This window comes from Oryzias melastigma, linkage group LG19, assembly GCF_002922805.2.
Source record: "Oryzias melastigma strain HK-1 linkage group LG19, ASM292280v2, whole genome shotgun sequence".
Classification (NCBI taxonomy): Eukaryota; Metazoa; Chordata; class Actinopteri; order Beloniformes; family Adrianichthyidae; genus Oryzias; species Oryzias melastigma.
The window spans coordinates 8,174,742-8,197,131 of NC_050530.1; the positions used below are offsets into that span (position 1 = coordinate 8,174,742).

General features: G+C 39.2%; 1 protein-coding gene across 1 annotated transcript; it reads right to left on the minus strand.

Moving 5' to 3' along the window:
• Positions 1–5,216: 5,216 nt before the first annotated feature.
• LOC112154381 (alpha-tectorin) lies at positions 5,217–21,892 on the minus strand. The gene is made up of 25 exons (XM_036217199.1): positions 21,837–21,892; positions 21,578–21,736; positions 21,386–21,459; positions 16,614–16,729; positions 16,126–16,404; positions 15,871–15,966; positions 15,612–15,777; positions 14,217–14,617; positions 13,559–14,135; positions 12,883–13,466; positions 12,050–12,602; positions 11,381–11,973; positions 11,041–11,195; positions 10,094–10,509; positions 9,796–9,992; positions 9,031–9,423; positions 8,669–8,952; positions 8,311–8,582; positions 8,118–8,237; positions 7,284–7,468; positions 7,035–7,195; positions 6,507–6,758; positions 6,250–6,409; positions 6,077–6,179; positions 5,217–5,990 (listed from the first exon to the last, which is right to left on the minus strand). The coding sequence occupies exons 1-25, from the start codon at positions 21,890–21,892 to the stop codon at positions 5,899–5,901; spliced, it is 6,444 nt and encodes a 2,147-aa protein (XP_036073092.1). The 3' UTR covers positions 5,217–5,898.
• Between the last annotated feature and the right edge of the window lie 498 nt (positions 21,893–22,390).

Sequence of the window (22,390 nt, forward strand, 5' to 3'; positions counted from 1 at the left end):
AAACGTCCCTAAATTCTTCCGCGGCCCGGTGGCAATGGGTCTGCGGCCCGGTACCGGTCCGCGGCCCGGTGGTTGGGGACCACTGGTTCTGAGAGCTGGTATAAGAACTCTTCCAGGACTACATTTTTGCACTGGTTGCACCAGCATTTACCTCAGCAGATTTACATGGTCACGTTTGTTTTTACTTGGTGTCAATAGTGGCAGTAAGACTTATTAATAATTAACTTAAACTGATACACATAAAGCCCTTTATTTAAAACACAAGTCTATAAAAATTATAAATTGCATGAAAAATTGTCACCTGTTTTTCCGTCTGCTCTTCTGTTCCTGCACTTATCCCATCCATTTGCAAAGAAAGGTTCCACATGCAACTCTACCTGTCTTACACGCCGCCACAATCCTTTTAGCGCTCAAGCTAATCAAGAGCATCTGTTCATTTTCAAAATAAAAGATTTACCGACTGGGCCGGACTAGGGGCCCGGTGGTTGGGGACCACTGGTCTACATGTGCCATCACCACTCTGTCTGTGCCAAATTTTGGGGATAAACAATATGTACATCAATGTTTTTGTTTAAATTGATTTTTTTTTCATGAGTGACACACTGACAAGGCTGGCTTTAGGATGACATCATGAAATGGACAGAACTCTTAAGGAGCGAAAGGCGATCGAGTCGTTTTACTTCTGGGTATGAAAAGAGCTCACAAAAATAACTTATATTTCATAAATTACTTTTTTAGTGTTCCAAAGGTAATATATGATCTCAGATATGGATATAGTTTACTTTGAAATGCTTAAGAAAAGCATGGTACTGGCCCTTTAAAGTCCCCTGTGACAATTTTTTTTTTTAACGTTCCCAATAGTGTTTTAATTATGATTATGAAGTTTTTAACCAAAACCCCACAACCTAAATGTCATGAAAATATATTTTTCATGTTGATCTGAAGCCTCAGTTTAAAAAATATCCTTTGAGGGGGCGTGGCTTTTGGTGCTCAGCAGCTCCGTCCGTTGAAAAATCCTTGTGCATTCTAGAATCCCGTCATCTGCTCAGCACAAGTGGATAGTTCACCAACACCTGGTGGATCTGCTGAGTCCCCTCCAGTTCGAGGTCCGATGCAACAGATAAACAAGCTCACACCTCTTCATACGATGTTAAAAATGAAACCTTACAAGTCATATTTAACTTTGTCACGCATGGGATTTCAGGAAGTCTAAAAATAGACAGTCTCAATGAATGACAAAACAACTCTAGTTTTGCCTCCAGCAATCTCAATCAAAAGCCTTTCCAAAAGCTTCCTAGACAGACTTACATTGCAGTTTTTTTTTTAATTATACGCCAAGAGTGTTTTGTAAAGTTTAAATTAGCATTCATAATTAGAAGTAATTTTATTGGCAGGCCTTGAATACTTAATTTCATATTAGGGCGTGTTCTGTTTTATTGTTAATGTGATTTTAGATCATTTCAGTTACAGATAACCTAGATCACAACAAGCACGGAAACTGTTTGATAAGAAGACCAAAGCAAATTCTCAGGTATATAAGGTCATGGGACTGAATGTGCAGAAGATACGGGCATTAAAAGAAGTGAAAGAATTTTGGAAAGTCTTCGGGAAACTGCTTGCTGAAAAACAAAAAGACTTACTACATCCGTGCACAAATATTTACAAGAAAATATATATTTTTTGCAATTTAGATACAACATTGGCTGGTGGAGGGCCTGAGGCTGATTTAAAAGAACTTATAAAAAATGTAACCAGTTCTGAGTTTGTCAAACCTGCTAGACAGGAAGTGATCTTAAAAATAAAAAATAAAATTATATGTGTCAAGGTTACAAATGTATGACCAAGCACCATTTTCTGACAAGCACTATGACCTCATAGTGAAAAGTAGGGCTTTAAGGCACATTTCCTTAATTTGGTCCTCATTCTCTGCCATCTACAGCAACATTTTTAAAGAATCCTGACATTGTTATTGTTTTAGTTGAAGCTATAAGTGCCAAGCCTTCACTAATGATCCTTTAAAAATAAAATAAAAAACTGTTATTCTTTGAAACATTGATTTACAGAAAAGTATTGGAATGAAATACTCTTTTTTTGTTGTTTGTTTGTTTTCTAGGAGAAAAGTGCATTGTGTTTCAATTCTTTTAGACAAACGTTTTTCAACTCTGAGACGTGAAGAAGATTCTCTTGGCACCAAACCCACTCCAGTTATTTCAGCAGAAAAGCCTGTTAGTCTACCTTGCTTTGCAAGTGTTAATGTTTAAAGCCAGCTTCAGTCAAACCAGACAAAGTTTTCGGCAACTTCGGGCTAATATGCATTATATCTACATTAGCGATGTGCGGTAAGGGTTATGGCTGGTGAGGCCCTGACTCTTTCCGAGCCAGATTTTTGGCCATTTCTCCTGCTGCCAAACCATAAAAACGCAGATCTCTAACGCTGTGTGCGTACAGTTTACTGAAAAACTCAGTGTGCTCGGCGCTGAGTTTAGCCAGCGATTTGACGACTTTGATGTCCGACTTTGCTTAGTAATCCCTTAATAGTTGATGTGGGAAAAGCACCAACCAACTTCCAAATGGAGCTGATAGAACTCCAGTGTGATCAACCGCTGAAGTCAAAGTTTGATGCTGTTGGGGCTGCACAGTTTCCACAGTTCCTCCCTGACACGATCCCTCAGCTCCACACCGAAGTTGGTCAATTGCTTTCCATGTTTGTTAGCACTTATGTGAGCAACTTTTCCCCTCAATGAAGATGACGAAAATGTCTCACAGGAGACGTCTGACTCACAGCTCAAACCCTGAGCCCCGACATTGATGAACTGTCATCCAAGAAAAGATGCCAGGTATCTGGCTTTGGCGCATCAGAGTAGATCAGTGTGAACCAAAATGAGCAGTAAATACATTTTCTATGCACTTTTTCTTGCTACTCTAAGGCCTGAATGGTTGATTTATTCATAGTTATGTTATTTTATTTTCAAATTTATTAGTCTGTGTAAGAAGATAATTTTCACATTTACCTCAGAGGGCTGCAAACAGAAAGGAGGCATTCAATTTTTATTTAAATCTTATTTAATATGTCATTGGTATGTTCTATCCTTATTATTACTACTATTATTATTAGCAACTCAATTTTGCATGCCTGTACTTTAAAAGCCTTGTTTGTTCAATATTCATTGTTAAAACTTTTTTGGTAGCATATTAAAAGGTTCATTTGTTCAACCTTGGCCCGCGGCTTTGTTCAATTTAAAATTTTGGCACACTGTATTTGGGTTTGATACCCGTCTAAACTGAATGTCTCACTCTACCCCTTGCAACTCTGCTACCCATTTAAAGAAATAATGCCATTTAGGATGCTCTAACACAGACACGAACACGCATACTAGTCAAACTTTTACTTATAAAGGAACTAATTTCGCTTCTCCAGGAAAAAAAAACAAAAAAAAACTCTTGTCAGTGTCTTTAGAAAATCCTTTTTCTTCTTTTTGTTTTAGTAGTCTCCCAGTCACAATAAAGATGTATTGGTCATCCATTAATTATGACTTCATATTTTGAATGAAAGTCCAAGGCTCAATCCGAATTTTCCCTTTTTCCTATCCCTACATTTAGCCCTCCAAACCGAGTTAGCTCGATGACCTCACCAAAAGAAACTGGTAAGCTAGCGTTAGCGCGGTGCTTCCAGCACTCGAATATACATAACAACAGCGGGTTTATAACTTTAAAAAGTTCATGCTAACTAAAAAAGAAAAAAAATCATTACTTACATTTAAATGTAAACTTCTGTGCTTCAGAGCGCACCCACCCTCCGCGGCACAGCATGACCCGGTTTACCTTACCCTCACGTCGACGGAGGGGTCTGCATCCCTCTGCTTGGAATCTTAAAAGAAAAAAAAATGGACACCACTTCCACTCCAAATGTTTCTTTAAATATAGAGGTAAGAAGAAAGGAAGAGTTTGGATTGTTTAATACTTTTTTAAAATGAGAAATCCGCCATTTCAAAAGTCAGTATGCAAAAGTATGCAAAACAAAACGCGGGCTTAGCTCTTTTTAAATAAACTTTATTGACAACAAACTGAAGAACAAACGCGAGCTCACGAGCGCCCTCTCTGTTGAGGCAGTGCTACTGCATACATCACCTTCTACCAATTCAATATGGTTTTATCCTACATTTTAACACTAAATAAACGATGGATAAACTTGAATTACATTAAATATTAAATGGAATGTGATGTGAAAAAATGGGTACAATGTACATTTTTTAAATTAAAAAAAAGCTGTTGGCACACACAGAGTAAACGGAAATGCATCTAATCCCGTTTGCAAGGGATTGTGCAATCTGCCGTGAGGCACAACTCTGTGCTGCTTCTCCTCGCAGCCTCAGCCTGTGCTATTATTAAACCGAAAATACGGCAATTTTTAGGGTAAAAATGAACAAATGTATTAGAGCCATAAGTACAAATTGTATTTAAAGCACACAACATTTATTTTAGAATACATGTCTCCACCTTCCTTGATTTTCAGGCCCCCAGAATACTGAGTCTTTAAATTTTTAACATTAAATTTTTAGCAATCTCTTCTTAATTGTGTTTTTAGAATCTTGTAATAAAAATTAATTTTAACTCTCGTACTCCATCCTGCCTTTATGTACAATCAACCTACCCAAGAGAATTGATATTCTTAAAAAAACAAACAAACAAACAAAAACTACTCAGACTTAAAATATGTACATTCATTTTGTGTTTTTAAAGTACGTTCATTACTTTGTGCGCACACTTAAAAGTTATTGTACACGTAATGTGCGCAGCCAAGACTAGGGTACTTTTTCTTCTAAAAAAGTAAAGTTCGAATTAAAAGTTTCCACTTTTGATCAAAGCTCTGATGTCCTCATTTAACCACTTGCTCACGCACACTTTAGCATTGAGCTTAAAATAAAAAGAGAAAGAAAGAAGAAAAAATAACCTTTTAAAATTGGATACTCGTTCTGCTGTAAACATATTTAGTTTTTTAAAGTTTTCATGTTCCATTATTTGAGACATTTTTAACTGATTCATTAAATTTAGGATTCAGTGGAATGTTGTGAGTTTTTGCAGAAAACAAGCTCACACAGATAACAATATTAATAACAAATGCCAATACAAAAAAATTCTCATAATTTTTTTATTGAAGAAAATGTTCATATTACATGTTTGAAAACATGTTTAAGGGTCTCTTGCAGACAAAGCTTTAATAAGTTTTTATTTTTAAGTGTTTAATAGAACAAAGAAGTCGTATTTTTTTCCGTCAAATTATGTTTGGATGAACAAATGACACAGGGTTTCACTGCAGACGTTGGACTTTTGTATGGCGTGTTGTATTAAAAGAAAAACAAATATACAAATTCCGTTCCAAAAAGGGTTGAAAAGCAATCCAAATGTTACCCCAAACAAAGATGTCTAAAAGTAGGATAGAAAAATGCACCGCTTGTTATTGTTGTTAGAAATAATAACAAAACACCTTTATTAATAAGAAACCCTACAAGTAAGAACAACTAATCTATATTTATTCAAGTAGACAGTAAAATATATTTTTTTATTAAAATAATCAAAAGATAACTTTTTTGACTGACGGGCAAAATGGTTATTATAAATTTGCATTACATTAAATCAGTTTACACTACACTAAAGTCGTTGAATCCCTTTACTCTATTGTTTAAGTTTACTCATTAGTACTTTAAAATTCATTATGGACAAACAATACTGAATGAAAGTCAAACATACAAAGTAAATTATGACCTCAAAGTGCATTACAAGGGCCCTACCGCCACACTGAAGGCTAAACTGCTTCAGCTTTCACCTGATTGTTTATGTAAAACAAACCCAAACAATAACCCAAGATAAAATTTAAGAAATCAAAATAATAAAATAAACTCAATCAATCAGAATTTTGACAGTTAGCAAAACAATGATCAGGGTGAGGACAGATGTCATCTGTCTTGGCGCACTGCTGCTTTGGATTCTTCCTGTAAAATGAAAAAATTGACAAAAATGAGATTAGTCAAGCTCTTCATTATATGCAATAGTAAGCTAAAGGAAATGTAAGTTTTACCAACGGTACGTGGTTTCAGATCTAGCGGTCCCACTGAGATGGCTGAAGAATCGTGATAGGACAAGTCCCTCCTGAAGCGTGTGGGGTGACCCGGATAACAGTGCTGCAGGAAGGAGTGATTAGTTTCTGTACGACAAAATGCTAATTGGATCACTTTAATTGTTTGTACTTACGGCTGTGCAATTGTTGTTTCTCAACAGACACAAGTGGACATTACAGTGAATGAAAATGGATGAGGAGTTGGTAAAGGTGAACATCTTGAAGGAGAAACGGGACACAGTGGAGATGCCATTCTCAACCAGTTCAACTGTACCGTCATCTGGATTGGGACACCTGTAATCAAAAAGGCAGAAAGTAAGCAAGATGGTTACATAAGTAGATAAGATGTTTAAGATAATTGGAGAAGATAAAAAATAAAGTAGTTCTTTACTCTTCAACAATGAGATTCCAGCGAACAGGGTAGTTTGCAATGTTGACGGGTGTCGCCCAACATGAGTCCAGAACCGTAGAAATTTGGTGTTGGTCCACCCCTTCAGCCCGCACCTCAATATAAAGCCTCTCATCTACCACCATTTCTATGTTTGTATTAGAGTTGAAGGGATAGTGGAAGGCTGCGTCCTGATAGGGGGTCATCATCATGTGATACACACCAACACCAGCTGGAAGTTTCTTCCTCACTACACTGTAAGAGAGACAGCAAAGGAAAGCTTCAAACCTGAACATTATTTTTTGGAGAAATAAGTGGTTGATTTGACAATCACTAATATTCCATGAAAATCCTAAAAATAAGGGTCTATCACATGGCTCTGCATTGGTGACATTTTCAGGCTGTTCCCCGCACCCCATCCAACAGCAGCTGGTTGACTCCAGCAATCCCGTTACCTCGAAAGGGTTCAACGTGTTCTAAAGATGGATGGATGGGCAATCAAATGGACGTCCACAGAATAAAAGTACTCACCTCTCCAGAGGGTTGATGCCCACATCCATAGACAGAGCCTGGGAAAGAGGGTAAGAGCAGGAGAAGCGCAGATGGATGTTCCTCTGACGACTTATTATAATTCCATGAGTATCCACATCCCCCTGAATAGTGTTCTCATACATGAAATGGGTTCCATTGCTCTGAACATTTAAAGGAAATGAATAGAAATAGAAATGAAGGAAAAGCCATTTAGTCAGTGTTGATAATAGCTAAGCATTTGACTTTTACCATGAGAACCGTCCCGCAAAGATGACCATCATTATCAAAGTGGAAAACAAGTCTTCCATTCTGAAGAGTTCCATTGCAGGACCTATCTTTAAGATGAAGAGCATTGGAGTGGAAGCCGGCCTCAAACAGCTGACACCGCGACACAGACATAGTGCCTGAACTGCTTTCACAGGTGATGGACGAGTCTATTGAAAACCAAAGACATAAAAAGAAACTGGTTTACCACTTCTTTGTTCTAAAGCCATCTATGGGTTTTTGTGAAAATATTTTTTTCGCTGACATCACTAATACTTAACAAAATGTCTTATAAAGCATCACACAAGTGTTCTCATGGCATTCCTGGGCAAATACATTAAAACAACAGCACATTCCACAGTCTTGCCTCATCGGCTCAGATGCTTTTGTTTTCTTGAGAAAACATTCCAAAGAAAACTTAAACACTTCAACGACAAAGAGAAACTGAATATATAAAAGAAAATATTGGTATACATTAATAAAGTTCATCAAGTCTATACATTTTTGTTTTTTATACTTTTAGATGCCATAAAGTGCCCTGACTCTAAGATGTGTCATCTCTAGATTTTTTGGTTTTTTTTTTTTTTTTCATTTGACACATGGTGCTATCACCACAGAAAGCTGCTCAGCATTACCTCAGGGAGGCCACCTGGTGGCCTGTTAACAGCATGACCTGAACATTTTCCCACTGGGTTGTCTGCTGATAATACTACATGACAAATGTTTAGGCAATGTATTGATGGAACAATAGTGCTAAAAATGTCAAATATTTATATTAAGTAGTCTCCCCTTATCAATAATAAAAATCATTGACCTTACCGTAGCTCTCATTGTTTGGTCTATGATGGTGCTCATCACAGAAGCAGCCATACTCCCCATTTTTCTTTCCACACCATTCATGTTCAGCGCAGTCCAGCTCCTCACAGGGATCTGACAAGGCTGGAAACACAGATAGGTGCTATTTATGAGATCTGGATATGGTATAAGGACATATCAAATTATGGAGCCATACCACAGTGCAAAGCAGGGCGCCATTCCGGGATGCTCAACCCTAAAACAGTGCAGGTTTTCTCATAGGCTGAAACTGCAGAACACAGCATGCCATTGGCTGGAGAGTAGAGACAGAGATCATAGACACAGGAAGAGAAAAACGGCTGTGGGTCAGAGTGCAGATGGCAGGCACTGAATGGACCGCTGGTGTTGGTGATGATGCTGCAGAGTTCAGAGTATTCCTGTGAAAAACGACAGTGTCCATCTCCATTTCTCTCATCAGTGGATCCACATCTGAAAACAACAATACAGATGTATAGTTTGATACAGCGTGGACAAAACACTGCATGAAGGTATGATACTTGTGTTTAGAAGCTCACCCTGGCTGGCTGGTCTGTGACTTCCAGCTTTGTCCAAACTCACTGTCATTTTGGGCGAGTACGCCACTCGGTTTCACTTTATCATCTGAAGGATCTCCATTGAAGTTCCCACACATCCCACCGACTTTGTTCTGATAGTGCTTACTCATTCGGACCAATAGAGTACTCTGGCCATCGAACTGGACGATAAGGTCAGCTGCATCAAAGACTACAAAACCATCCTGTGCTGACACTTGAGCTAAAGCTCCTGCAGTTGTTGGAAGAGACGCTTCAGCTCCATTTACCTGAAAGAGGAGAATTCAAAAGTTAAATATGACGTGAGAAAGAAGAACAAAGAAGTTAGTTCTGAGAGTTGGGTTTACCTTTACTCTTCTGTTTGGTCCAATCCTCACATTCACACTCTCTGAATTTTTGGAAAAATTTATATCTACTGATGATACAAATGACACATAGTTGTTGCCACGGTGATTGTTGGTGGCTACAACCTCAAACCGGGTGTCATTGTTGCCATGGCTTCCAGTCTCAGTAATAATATAAGAGCACGTTCCCTGGAAATGAGCCAGGGCCCCATCAAAGGTGATGTAATGTGGGTCTCCCCACACAGTGCAGGTGGACATGGCATCATAGCAGCCCAGCTGGCCTTCCTTTATGGTGCACTGTTGTGCAGGAGCACAGGATGCAGCAACACACTGCACGCCAGAGGCAAAGCATCCACAGAGCTCAGTGCAGCCATCTTTCCAGAAGGACTCTCCAACCTGTGGAACAGGTTTTAAAAAGGTGTGGCATACATTTACAAAGGATGGCAAAATAAACACAGTTTTTCTGTTGTGGCTTACATAACAAGTTCAGTTTGTGTCAGAAATTTGAAAGCAGATCAATAGTTTCATTTTACCAAGTTGTTGGTATCTATTAAGTTACAGCTTGCCAACAGCAAAATTTTTAACATTTGTTATTATTTGTTACCATAAAGGATTACTTACATTTTTCCAGCATAGAAAAAAAGTAATTTAATTATCAGAGTTTGAAAGAAACTAAAATACACATTCAAAAAGCCAACGTTTGGATACAAAGTAAAATTTTATGGTAAAATAAAGATAATAATTCAGTTGGTTTAACAAGTGACTTACATTATAGTAGAAGCCTTCATACTGACACCCACAGCTCTCCACAGGAACACAGGTTGTACCACTTCTCACAAAGCCCTCATCACAGAAACATCCTTCAGAGCAAACATGCTCACAGGTGGCATCAGTGCTGGTGACACAGTTGTGGTCACAGTCTGTTCCACACAACTCATAGTGACTGTTTGCTGGGCAATTGATGCCTTAAAGAGAACACGATCAAATTAAAATTATGAACTTTTTTATTAATATACCACATGTGTATAAAAAAACTATGTTAAATGAGTTATAGTTTTAAGGAAACAAGAGTGCGACTCACTGCAGGTGGTGTTTTGTCTCCAAGGATAGATCCGGACGTTAGCAGACTGACATGCACTCACATATGTCTCAATTGCCCTGCATAGTAGATCGTTTCTTGCATTTCCACCCACGCAAACATCAAACACGCAGTCGCTGAAAAACGGTGCTGGATCCACTTGCTCGTGACAGAAGCTGAAAGGGCCGTCAGCTGCCTGAAGCACCTCACACTGAGCTCTGGCGGTTTGATCGTTGGTGCATTGTGGACAGGAGGAGCCACAGCCATCACTGCAGGTGTAGTTGCCTGGTGCTTTCCAGGATGCCCCAAAAGCATCTGGTGTTGGGACTGATGCTCCATTTGGGGTGTGGAAGTCATCATTTGGATTGCCATTGAAATTACCACAAAGTCCACACATGTTCCCTCTGATAATAGGTATGAGTTAGAAAAAAAGACAGGAGTATTACAACCCTTCACTTGCTGCTGTTGGGTTATTACTTTGTTGCTAATGTGATAGAGTCATTGCATATCTATGTAGTTTTACATGACAGAGAAAGTGCCTTAAAAGTTAAATTAAGAGAGAAAACAACTGACTTAGTCTGATTTGTTTAGATTACACACATTAGTACTCATAGACAAGTGTATGTATATGAATGTAAATGAATGAGAGTAAAGAAACTATATATTTATTTTATGTATATAGCTTTTGGCTCTTAATTTTGGGTTTGAAATCGTATATCCTCATTGTTCTGCTTTATTACTCAAAGTAACATAGCCAGATGAAAGCAAAAATATTTACTTTCAAGCTACCAGACAAGTCAACAAACAAACAAATATTATCAAGAGACAAGTTGATGAATATAATCAGTGTTACTTCTAGTCCTTGTTGGAATTCCTACAACGACATTACTTGTCTTATAAATTAAAAACTTCAGATAATTTAAAAAAGAACATACCTGTAATCTGGAGGAACTGAGATGGTCACCGTGCTCCATCCATCATACGTGACGCTTAGACCAAAACTTGTGCGAACAAAAGTTTGATGTCCACTTGCAAACACAGATATGCTTCCATTTAAGACAAATGGCAGGTTTCTTGTTATTCCATCAACCTACATTAAAATAAATGAAAACATTTTTTTTTCATTGTAATTAGTTGATGCTATTGTTCTCTCTGAGTACTATTGTACTCGACGTTTATTTGAAGCCTAAATATGTGAGGAGTAAGATGTACTACTGTAAGTTGAATATCTGATGTCATAATTCTGACCAATATTTTGTTTACAGAGGTACTTACCTCTACCCTGTTATTGCTGAACATCCACACTTTATAGCCCCACACAGAAACAGCGACCTCAGCTGTAATGGACACGGGAAGCCCATTCCACGGCTCGTTCTTTGCCTCCACAGAAAACTGATGGAGCCCGCTGGAGGAGTGGCAAACCTCTGCTAGAACATAGCGACATGTTCCTTGGAAATCGTAGGTCTTCCCATCAAAAGTCAAGTAGTGAGGGTCTCCAGAGGCAGAACAGGTACCACTAGGGTTGGGATGGCAACCAAACTCCCCATCTACCACTCGACACGCCTCCTCAGGACCACAAGAGTGCGGCTCACAATTGACCACACCAGTCACTCCATTACAGCTGCACAAACTCTGACACTCTTCTCCATCCCAAAACTGCTGACCACTTTGCCAATAGCGCCCTTGATGATAGCATCCACAGGATGTTGGTGGCACACACTGGTTTCCATTAAGGACTAAACCGTCGTTACATTGACACCCATCCTGACATGGAGAGTCACAGCTGAAGGGGAAGGAGAGGCTGGGGCAGGCGGAAGGACAGGATGTCCCACACAGTTCATAGTGGCTGTTTGAAGGGCAAGTTAATGCTGCAGAAAGAGAAAACTGATTCATAAATAGTCCAATTGAACCTTACCTCCAAAAACTGATCAGGACTGTGCTTACCACAACCAGTTCTATTCCTCCATTCTCCCAGAGAAACCCCCTGTTGTTGGCACATCAGAGCATAATCTCGTAGAACCTCACACAGAGTTGATTCAGGATCTTCAGATCTACGGAGGATGTCCACACACACGTCCACTTGCTGTGATGGCTCTACCACAGCCCAGCAGGATGTAAATGGACCATGTGGGGATCTCAGAATGCCACAGTAGTCACTGGTACTGTAATTAGTCATGGAGTTGCGATTTGAGTTCTCCACACAGTGAGATGCCAGGGAGCCTTCTCGCCAGCTGTCCCCAAACACTTGAGAACTGTGGACCAGGATTCCATTTGGTGTTTGAAAGTCATCGTTGGGTTCATTGTTGTAGTTTCCACAGAGTCCACCAAGTGAGCTGCTGTAGACCACAGGTGCAGTGACACGCACAAAGTGAGGCCACACCGTTTGTACAGTCAAACCAAAAGATGTGCGAAGGATGATGCTGTGAGTGTTGCTGTGGAAGATGCGGATGTGGTTGGATCCAGAACTGAAGGGCAGTACAGTCAGTTGACCATCAACCTGCAGGACATTTAAACAAATCCAGTATTCAAAAGGTATAAAAAACGTATTTTGAATCAAGGTCCCTTTTATTTCAAACATTTATAAAATAACTAAATCGGATTATATTCCAAGAAGTTTATGAATAAAGAAAATAGTATACAAAATTGTCTTCCTTTTTATATATATAATTGGATAACATGTTCAGAAAGTTAAAAATTGTTTTGACATCTTTTTTCACAGCATGTTATAGATAAAAAAAAATACATTTTGAATGTTGAAATATATTTTAGTCATTTACCCAGACTCTGTTGCTGCTGTCCATTTCAATGGTGACTTTTGTTGCCTGAACCTCAATGTTTAAATAATTTGAAAATCCATCCTGGCCTTTTGGTACTTTTTCTGTTGACACAGTGAAGTGTGGATGATCAGATGATCCCACTACTTTAGCGACAATCAGTTTACATGCTCCAGGATACTGGTATGTCAGTCCATCAAATGTTTGATAGGACCCTGCCCCCCTGATCCAGCATGTGGCGTATCCATTAGGTCTGCATCCTCTTTCTCCATCTTCCACACTGCAGGTTTCATGTGGACCACAGCTGTAGGGGCTGCATGTCATTGAGCCAGCAGTGCAGCTGCAGCACCTCCCACAGTCTCCACCCAATATAACAGTCTCTCCTGATTGATAATAGAAACCCTCAAAGCTGCAGCCACACTCAGCATGAGGAACACATTCTCCAGCACTGAGGACATAGCCGGTATCACAAACACAGCTCTCCTGAACAGGAAGGGGGCAGTTTTGGGTGGAGTTAGGATTGACACAGGTGGATGGACATCCACTTGCTTGAGACTCAAAGTGGCTATTGGCCGGGCAGGGGATTTCTAGGTTGAAAAATATAAATAACACGTTTCAGCCATTTGATTAAAAAAGACAAAAAATACTCTAACATATGTTCAATGACTAGAAAACATACCACAGAATCCAGGTCTTCTCCAACTTTCAGGCTGGATGCCATTTTGTTGACACTGACTTGAGTATACATTTAATGCTTGACACAGAATGGGTTGATATCCTCCACCAACACAGAGATCATAAACACAACTGTCCACAAAGTTTTGTGGGGGAAGTGTTTGGTGGCATGGTGCAAACGGTCCAGAGCTGTTCTGAAGGATTCCACAGTGTTCATTGTTGCTGTATAAAGCAGTCTGAGCTGCATTGCAGCCAGCACATTCCAGACCTTCACACGGTGGTTCACAACCAGGTTCATCATCACCAGATGCTCTCCAACTGTTGGCAAAAACTACATCAGAGCTGACGACCTCGCCTTGACGAGTTCGGAAATCATCTCCAGGCTGGTTGTTGAAATTTCCACACAGTCCACATGTTGCATTCTGGTAAGTGTAGGGCAGACTGATTCCAACATGTGAATATGTGTCATAAGATACGGTTAAGCCAAAGTCCGTGCTGACAACCACAGAAAAACCTGATTGATAGACCTGGACACGGCCTTGATTCATGGAAAAAGGAGTTGCTGTAAAGCTTCCATCAACCTGTGAGGTCAGAGACAAACAAAGTTTAATATGTTCACAAAAACAAAACTATAAAAGAATGATACAAATAACCTCACTAACCTTTGCTCTTCCTGGGTTTCCTTTCACAAGCTCAATGGTTTCATCGTAGACAAAAACCTTGACTAGACGTGTCCATGACACATGAGTGCTGCCTCTGTGCTCGTTTTTGCCCTCTACTCTGTAATAAGGCAGCCCATTCTGACACTGTTCTGAGAGAACATAGGTGCAGGTGCCTTGGAAGTGAAACACTGTATTATCAAAGGTGTAGTAATGTGGATCTCCACTGATGGTACAGGTGCGTTTATGCACCGTCTGACAAGAGAACTGAAAGGAATTTGGCATGCAGACTTGGGAGAAGGAGCAGGGTTGGTTAGAGCACTGCAGGCCCGTTGTGGTGCACGTGCACTTTTGTGTACAGCTGGAGTCACTCCAAAAAGAATCACCCAGCTGAACGGGTTCACCTAGGACACAGATGTTTCAGCATAAGAGACCAGACATTGTTGACATAGTAAAACATTTACTGCCATACCATAATTTTACACCGATTTAAATGTAAGGTGAATTGATGGTGATTAAAAACATGAAACTGTTGAAAAATGTATGGCTAACACTAACACCCTTGAGAGCTATTATTCCAAAAACAATGTTGTGTGAGTAACTTGTGGGCTGATTTAGGTTTGTTATATTGGTGCCAAGCCCTGCAGTGCTTTGAGAGACAGTCAGCTGTCCAGTCATGAAGGAACTGTCACCATGGACAGATGGCCCCTTGAGATGGAGAATTGGGCATGAGTAATGGCTGCCCAACATTTTGAATGACTGAATATTCAGATTGGACCTTCTAACCTGCTTGGAGGAGTGTCCCATGCCACACCCTTTTCTTGGTATCCTCATATTTGGCATGGAGGTCTAAGAAGAGGCCACAAGGTAGAGTCCCTTACGTGACGGAGAACCACCACAGCCATGCAGCCATGGGTCAGGGAACCTTCACTGCTGCCCGTCTCAATCATCAATAATTTTTCAGAGGAGCCACTTTTCCATAAAATACATCCAACTGCCTACTGCTGCACTCAAAGATCTGCAGCTGCAAACCCCCTATTCAGTAGTAGAAAAAACTGCTCTAGTGCTTCCTGCTGGAGTTTGGCTTGGCCTCTTACAACCCCCTGTATATCAAGACGTTTGTCCCTACTGCCAACTTGATTATTTAACAAAGTAGTTGAGGTGTCCAAAGGGCATGGAGTTGCCTTTCAGCAACTAAAGCTCTATGTTGGACACTGACACTCATAACATGAGCAGCAAAGTGACACTGGAAAGGAAGTGGCAGCCCACTATAGCCATAGCTCTAGTTGGATATTACAAGAACTATTGCATAGCTTGACTCTACAACAGGGAGTCTTTATCATTTGCTCTTTCATAATAGTTAGGTGATAAGGAAAATAAATTTACAAAGAAATTTACCATTAAACCGGCAGCCTCTTGGTCCGCTGTCTACTTGGAAGGCCCAGCGACCCGTTACATTGACGTTGCTGCCATGACTAAAAGTTGAGTTGACGCCTGTTGCAGAACTCGAGAAAGATCCAGGAATGGTCAAATGGTAATACGAGTTTATTGTGTCATAGCCAGCCTGAAAATATTGTAATTTATGTCAGATATCAGTCATATAAATATGTTAGGTTATTCATGCATGCATCTTTGCCAATATAATAATAAACCAAACCTGCACAGTCCGCTCAGTCGAATCGATAACTCCGTAGTTCATGAGTAGAAATGAGTGCTGGCCACCAGAGATCAATACAGCTTGGAAAGTTACGCTCTGGAAAGTTGGTCAAATAAATATACATTAAAATATACATTATAAAATATGCATTATATATATGTGTGTCTGTCCGCATGTTCGTGTGTGTGTGTGAATCTGCAGTATTGATTTTATTTCCACACTTTTAGTTGGTTAAAAAGTACTACTCTGACTTACTGATCCTGGATTTCCCAAGTAGGCCACTTCATACCATGTTGCCACAAAGACGCACTCAGCACTGAAGCTGAGGTTTGGGAAGTAGATATTAATGTCCTGAGTAGCTTGTTGGAGGACACTGCCACTGGTGTATTGGTTGTAGAGAATTGAACCACCCTCAGCGTTGTTCAAATCTGTCCAGAATGGAGCGATTATGTCCATAGATCCATAGAGTGGGAATCTTTGAGGTGTATATGACCAATATGAAGAAGTAAAGGTCAAATGTCCGTTGTTGTTGACCTGGAAAAGATGGGCAGTTAAAAGATTTGCTACTACAATAATTCAGTTATCAATGAAAATTTTTTTTACAAATTAACAAAATAATAAAAAAAAACTGGAAAGGACCTGTCATGAAAATATTTCTTTTCCCTTTAAAAAATTTGGCGTAATATATGTATTGTAATCATGGTCATACAGTTTGATATTTTTTCATTCATATTGTTACATACATAAATGCTGTTGTATCTTTGATCAAAGTAGAAAAAAGGCTTTTGCAGAGTAATTTGTGGAGAACTTCCATCATCTGATTGGGGGGTTGCATCTCCAGAAATTGGATAAAGTGGACCTAAGAAGAAAAATGTAGATTTTACGGCTGATTAAATCAGTATCAAGTAGACATAAATGTATTTCTTTCTATTTATATTGTCTGTTCAACAGGAATCAATAAATCTAATTTTGCACAAAAAGCTATTTGTAGTTTTTCATTCCCATTTTTCAATAGAATATTAATTTCACCTGCATAAACCCGTATCCAATGAGCAAAAGTAATGATGGTGATCTTCATGTCAATTTTGTACATAATAATTTATTATGTTTTATTTTTTATGGCTAAATCACAGTCACAAGTTAGTAAATGTAAAAGAACGGTCAAATCTTACCTTGATTTTGGGAAGCCACTTCATCTGCAAATGTAACATCAGTCAGTAACATAAGTACCAAAAATACGGCGATTAATGTAAACACAGGTTAGATTTCAAAAGCACAAAAATTCAATACTTACATAGCCCTGACATGAGCAGGAGCAGTACGATTTTACTTGCCATTTTCTTAAAGCTCAAGAATCAGCACACCTAATATATATAAAAAAAAATCAGAATATAACAATTTGAGGGTAGTATAGAAAAACTTTTTGAAAAGATTTATACCCCAAATGCAGAAAATTAAGGAGTCAAATTATGTTAATTAGTAAAGCAGAACACAAAATTCTGAAAAGCAAGCCTTACCATGCAAGCATCTCTTGTGCATCAGGTGAAACAGTGGAGGAGAAGTGAGGATTTAAAGGGTAAAGGTTGGCTAAGTTCCAAAGCTTTTGAATTCCACCAAGAGGAGGGTTAACGCTATACATTTTTGTTTCCATGTGTCAACCATCATCTTACTGTAATTAGAACGCCAATTAGTTTTAAAACACGTCACCTTTAACTTGTTTTTTAGTTGGGTTTTGTTCCCCGAAAATATTAAATAATAGTATACAAAATTAAATTTTATAAATTACTAAAAAATGTTGAGATTTTTTCACAGATGCATAAAAAAGCATTTTGATTTAAACAGTACTGTGCAACAGATAAAAAAAAATGGTTTCTAAATTTATCAAGTAATCAGACATTTGTTTTTAAGAATATTTATTAATGTTTTAAACTTTTAAAAGCCATTGGTTATTGTGACCAAAATAGTCCTCAGTGACCCTGATTTTTTTTGACTCCCTGCGTTAGTAGAAAGTATTAAAATGTAGATGAAATTCTATGCAGCAATATTTCTATAAAAATGAAATTGTGTGTCTTTTTGTGGCAATTTGTGCTGTGTTATATAACTGCTTTAGAAATTGTGTAGAAAACCTCTTAATAAGCAATAATCAGGTTCTGGCTGCAGCCTGATAACTTCTCCTTAGTTAAAATGCACTATATTTTGCTTTAAATTAGTAAATAAAGTAAAATCTAAAAAACTTTGAATAATGCAAGACTTGAAAAAGGCATTTCCAAGAAGTGTCTTGTGATACCATTAGCAAGAAAAAAACTTCTGTAATCATTGCAGGAGAACTGAAAAAGAAACAATGTTTGCACTGTTGTCAAATACATTTTTCACAATTATTGCCAGCTGTCACTGACTGCTTATTCATTTTTGTTTTAGGAATCTATTTTGCCTCACTGTGCCTTTGAGCAAAGATTTCCCCCCCGCCACACTCAAAAACTCACGTGTACCATATCTAATACGCCTGTCACGCAAAGATGAATCTTTGACAAAATAAACGTCCCCAGACTTGAATTACTGCGAGGCAAGAGTGCTAACCACTGCGCCACCATGCAGCCCACACTCACACTCATAAAAAGTGAATTAATCATCGCCATGTCAACATTTTAAATTGATACAAGTATCACCAAACAAATTATCGCAAAAATATTGGCAAATCGATTTTTTCCTATTCCCCTCGCCATGAGCTGCGGATCACATCACATCTGAGCCAGGAGGTGTTTCTCCTAGGTGGGGGGGCTCAAGTATGTTTGGAATATTTGAGTGTGTCTCTAGACAGGTGCTAGTTTACACCTGGCAGTAATAATGATAAACCTCCAGCAACCTGTTGTTTTGGGATTTTAACCCCTCCCACTTTTTTTAAAATCTAAATATTTAACTCAAACAAATATAAAATGGGCGATTCAAATATACACTTTGTGTATCAGAAGGTTCATAACCCCCCCCCCTATTGTAATAGGAACATCTGTCCAACACAAGACACATTATCCGTTTGCTTAGCTGCTGGACTGGATAAGTTAAAAAAATAAAAAAAGAACATTTTTGTAAACCATTAAAGATTGTGACTGAATTATAAATTTATTGAATCCTTACATCAGTAGCAGTTCTTAAATGATGAATGAAATTCTATACAGCCAAATTTTTTTCATTTCACTGTAGCAAACTAGCAACAGCAGATAAAGTGTGAATAGAATGAAAAGTCTAAAAGTCTTTGATTAATTCAAGACTTGATAAAAGCATTTCAAGAAGTCTCTTTTATTGCTGTAAGCAAGAAAAACATACGCAATCTTCTCATTTAAAATAGAAAAAGAAAGAATGTCGTTTACTGTTATGCTGTTTTAGTGTTGTTGTCAAATGAATTCATCTTAATTATTACCTGCAGCTAGAACACTGTTTCTTTAGAAATCTTCTTTTATTACTTTGCGTTAAAGTATCAATTTCGCCCCCGCCATACTCAAAAACTCACGGAAGTTTGCATTTGCAGAGATTCACGCGAAAACACATTTTTCACATAATGAAACAACGCTTGATTTACAGACGTACTGAGCGAGCCCAACTTGTTTTTTGACATGGGGAAAAATAAAAGAGCCTGAAACACTGGTGACAGATTTATGTTTTCAACCATAAAAATAATTAACTTTAAGTTTTGTTTCATATACCAACAAAAAAGTTGGTCATTTCAAAGGAAAGCAATGCATCATATGCTGCTTTCAGACTATGAAACTTAAAGAAGACTTTTTTTCTTCTTTAATTATAATTATTATTCATTTTATTCATTTTTAACTTGCAGTTAATCACAAATTAATATGTGGCCTTTTTTTTAGGAAAAAAATGTGTGCTTCATGGAATTTAGCAGTTCTACATTAATTATGAAAACAAAAATGGTAAAATATATAGTTTTCATCAAAAATACTTTATTTTGTAACATTGTATTGAGATAAACTTTCTTAACAATAAAAGGCTGTAACATAAAATGCCTAACAAAAGCCCAAGTGCAAGTGAAGGGCATTTTAAATTCAAAACTTCAATCAACGTTCAGTAAAATAAAATAAAAAACATCAAAAATAACATTTCCATAACACTTTCATGTTCATTTTTTGTCAGGACCAAATCTTTTCCTCCTCTGCTGAACTACAGTAATAAATGAAATAGAGATTTATCATTTCCAATGAACTTTTGTTTTTTAAAACATTAAAGACTGAGAAAAGCGGGATACACTGTGGATAGTTTGACAGTCTGTTACTGCCGCTGCGTTCTCTGGCTGCAGCTCGATGCAGCGACGTGTCCAGCGGAGCTCACGCCATGAATATGCCGGCAGACAGACCGCTATGCTGGGGCTGGATCACGCTTAAACCTCCAGAACATTTAAAACGTCCCCCGGTGCGCTTGCTGTTCGGAACGTCGGGGGTCCGCAGCTCTCGGGACGCGGCGCCGGACGCGAGCCGGTACCACCAGATGTGGTACTGGATGCGAACCGGAGCCGGGTTAGGGTGCAGGAGCTCTCCAGGTCCTAGCGCCGGCCGGTTTTAGCTCGCAGCTCGGTGTTTGGAGACCCGCCCGTGATCTAGTGAGAGCAGCCTGTGAGTTCGAGGGCGGGACGCCCGCGAGCGCGGTATGGAAAGGCACGTTTGAAAAAATCCACAATTAATGCGTCAAAAAAATTGTCGCCGTCAAGCACATGTCAGATTAACACTTTTTAATCTGACATATCTGACAGCCCTAGATATAACACATCTGGAGTATTTAACTGCAAATAAGCTCTAAAGTAACATTCGTATGTTCCTGCAAAAAAAATAAAAAATTAAAAGGAGGGTAAACTGTTTACTTCAATTAAGCAATCAATTAAGAGTATACTGGCATGCTCCTAATCATCTTTGATGCAGCTGCTTCACATTCAGCTGCAAACCTCTCCAGTGTATGCTGGAGGTCCTGGCTCAATGAGGCCAACAGAACAGCATCATCTGCAAAAAGCAGAGAGGAAATCCTTTGGTCCCCAAACCAGATCCCCTCCGAGCCTTGTCTGCGCCTAGAAATTCCGTTCATAAAAACTATGAACAGAACCAGTGACAAAGGGCAGCCCTGCCTCGGTCTAACATGCACCAGGAACAGGTCTGACTTACTGCCGGCTATGTGAACCAAGCTCCTGCTCCGGTCATACAGAGCAGGAGACTGCCCTCATTCAGGTTCCCCGGACCTCATACTCCCAAAGCACCCTCTACAGGACACCACGCAGAACAGAGTCAAATGCTTTCTCCAAATCCACAAAACCCATATAGACTGGATGAGTGAACTCCTGCAAACCCTCCAGGATCCTGAAGAGTAGAGCTGGTCCACCATTCCACGACCAGGACAGAAACCACAACGTTATTCTTGGATCTGAGGTTCGACTATCGGACAAACTCTCCTCTCCAGTACCCTTGACCAGATTTGTCATGGGGAGACTGAGGAGTGTGATTCCCCGGTAGTTGGAACACACCTTCCGGGCCCCCTTCTTGAAAAGGGGAACCTCCACTCCAGTCTGCCTGTCCAGAGATACGGTTCCCATCTGCCCTGCAATGCCACAGAGAAGTATCACCCAAGACACTTTCACACCATTCAGAAACTTGAGGGACCTGTGGCAGACATCATCCACCCCCGGAGCCTTGCCACCGAGGACCACATGGACTACCTCACTGACATCAGCTTGGCTGATGGACAGCTCCACCCAGAGTTCTCAGCCTCTGCTTCCTTAAGGGAAGGTGTGTCAGGAGGATTGAGGAGATCCTCAGTTGAAGTCAGCAGATCCCCACCTACACTGAAAACAGTGCCGGATCGTTTGCCAGAACCTCTACGAGGCCAAATGATAGTCCTTCTCTATTGCCTCAAAAAACTCCTCCTATTAGAGAGTTTTTGCCTCTGAGGCCGCAGCTTGCTTAGACTACCAGCACCTGTCAGCTGCCTCTCGAGTCCCACAAACCAGCCAGACTTGATAGGAGTCCTTCATCTTGACAGCATCCCTTACTTCTGGTGTCCGCCACCACACTTTGGGGTTGCCACTTCAACACTTCGAAATATGAACAATACATTAGATTTTATGTGAAGATAAATGTAGAACCCCCATGAACTGCCGAAAAAATGAATAGTTATTTGTCTGTATATTAATAAATACATTGCTACACCCTTCTGGTTGCATAATTCTGCAAAAACAAAAATCAAAAGAAGCGAAAACAGTTTTTTTTTATTAAATTAGGAGTTTTCCATTTTCAAAATGAAATCAAATGACAAATAGTGATAAAAAGAAAGAAAATCAATCTCTATGGGACATTTTTGGCAATCATCACATGACACGTGTCATAAAGTATTTCCGTTGAACTGTATATAGATATGACAAAAATGTACGACTGCATTTTCTTGAGCATACAGTACATTTCTTGAATTTTCTGAGGGCTCATTCTACCTATGAAGGTACAGAATCATATCATTTGATTAAGCCAAAACCATA

Excerpts from the sequence above, each read along its gene's own strand:
- LOC112154381 (XM_036217199.1), bottom strand. The coding sequence starts at position 21,892 with ATGAAGGACTCCTATCAAGTCTGGCTGGTTTGTGGGACTCGAGAGGCA. Across the intron at positions 16,405-16,613 it reads AAAGATACAACAGCATTTAT|GTCAACAACAACGGACATTT; the intron begins GTATGTAACAAT and ends CATCTTTTCCAG. Across the intron at positions 13,467-13,558 it reads GAGAAGACCTGGATTCTGTG|AAATCCCCTGCCCGGCCAAT; the intron begins GTATGTTTTCTA and ends TTTTCAACCTAG.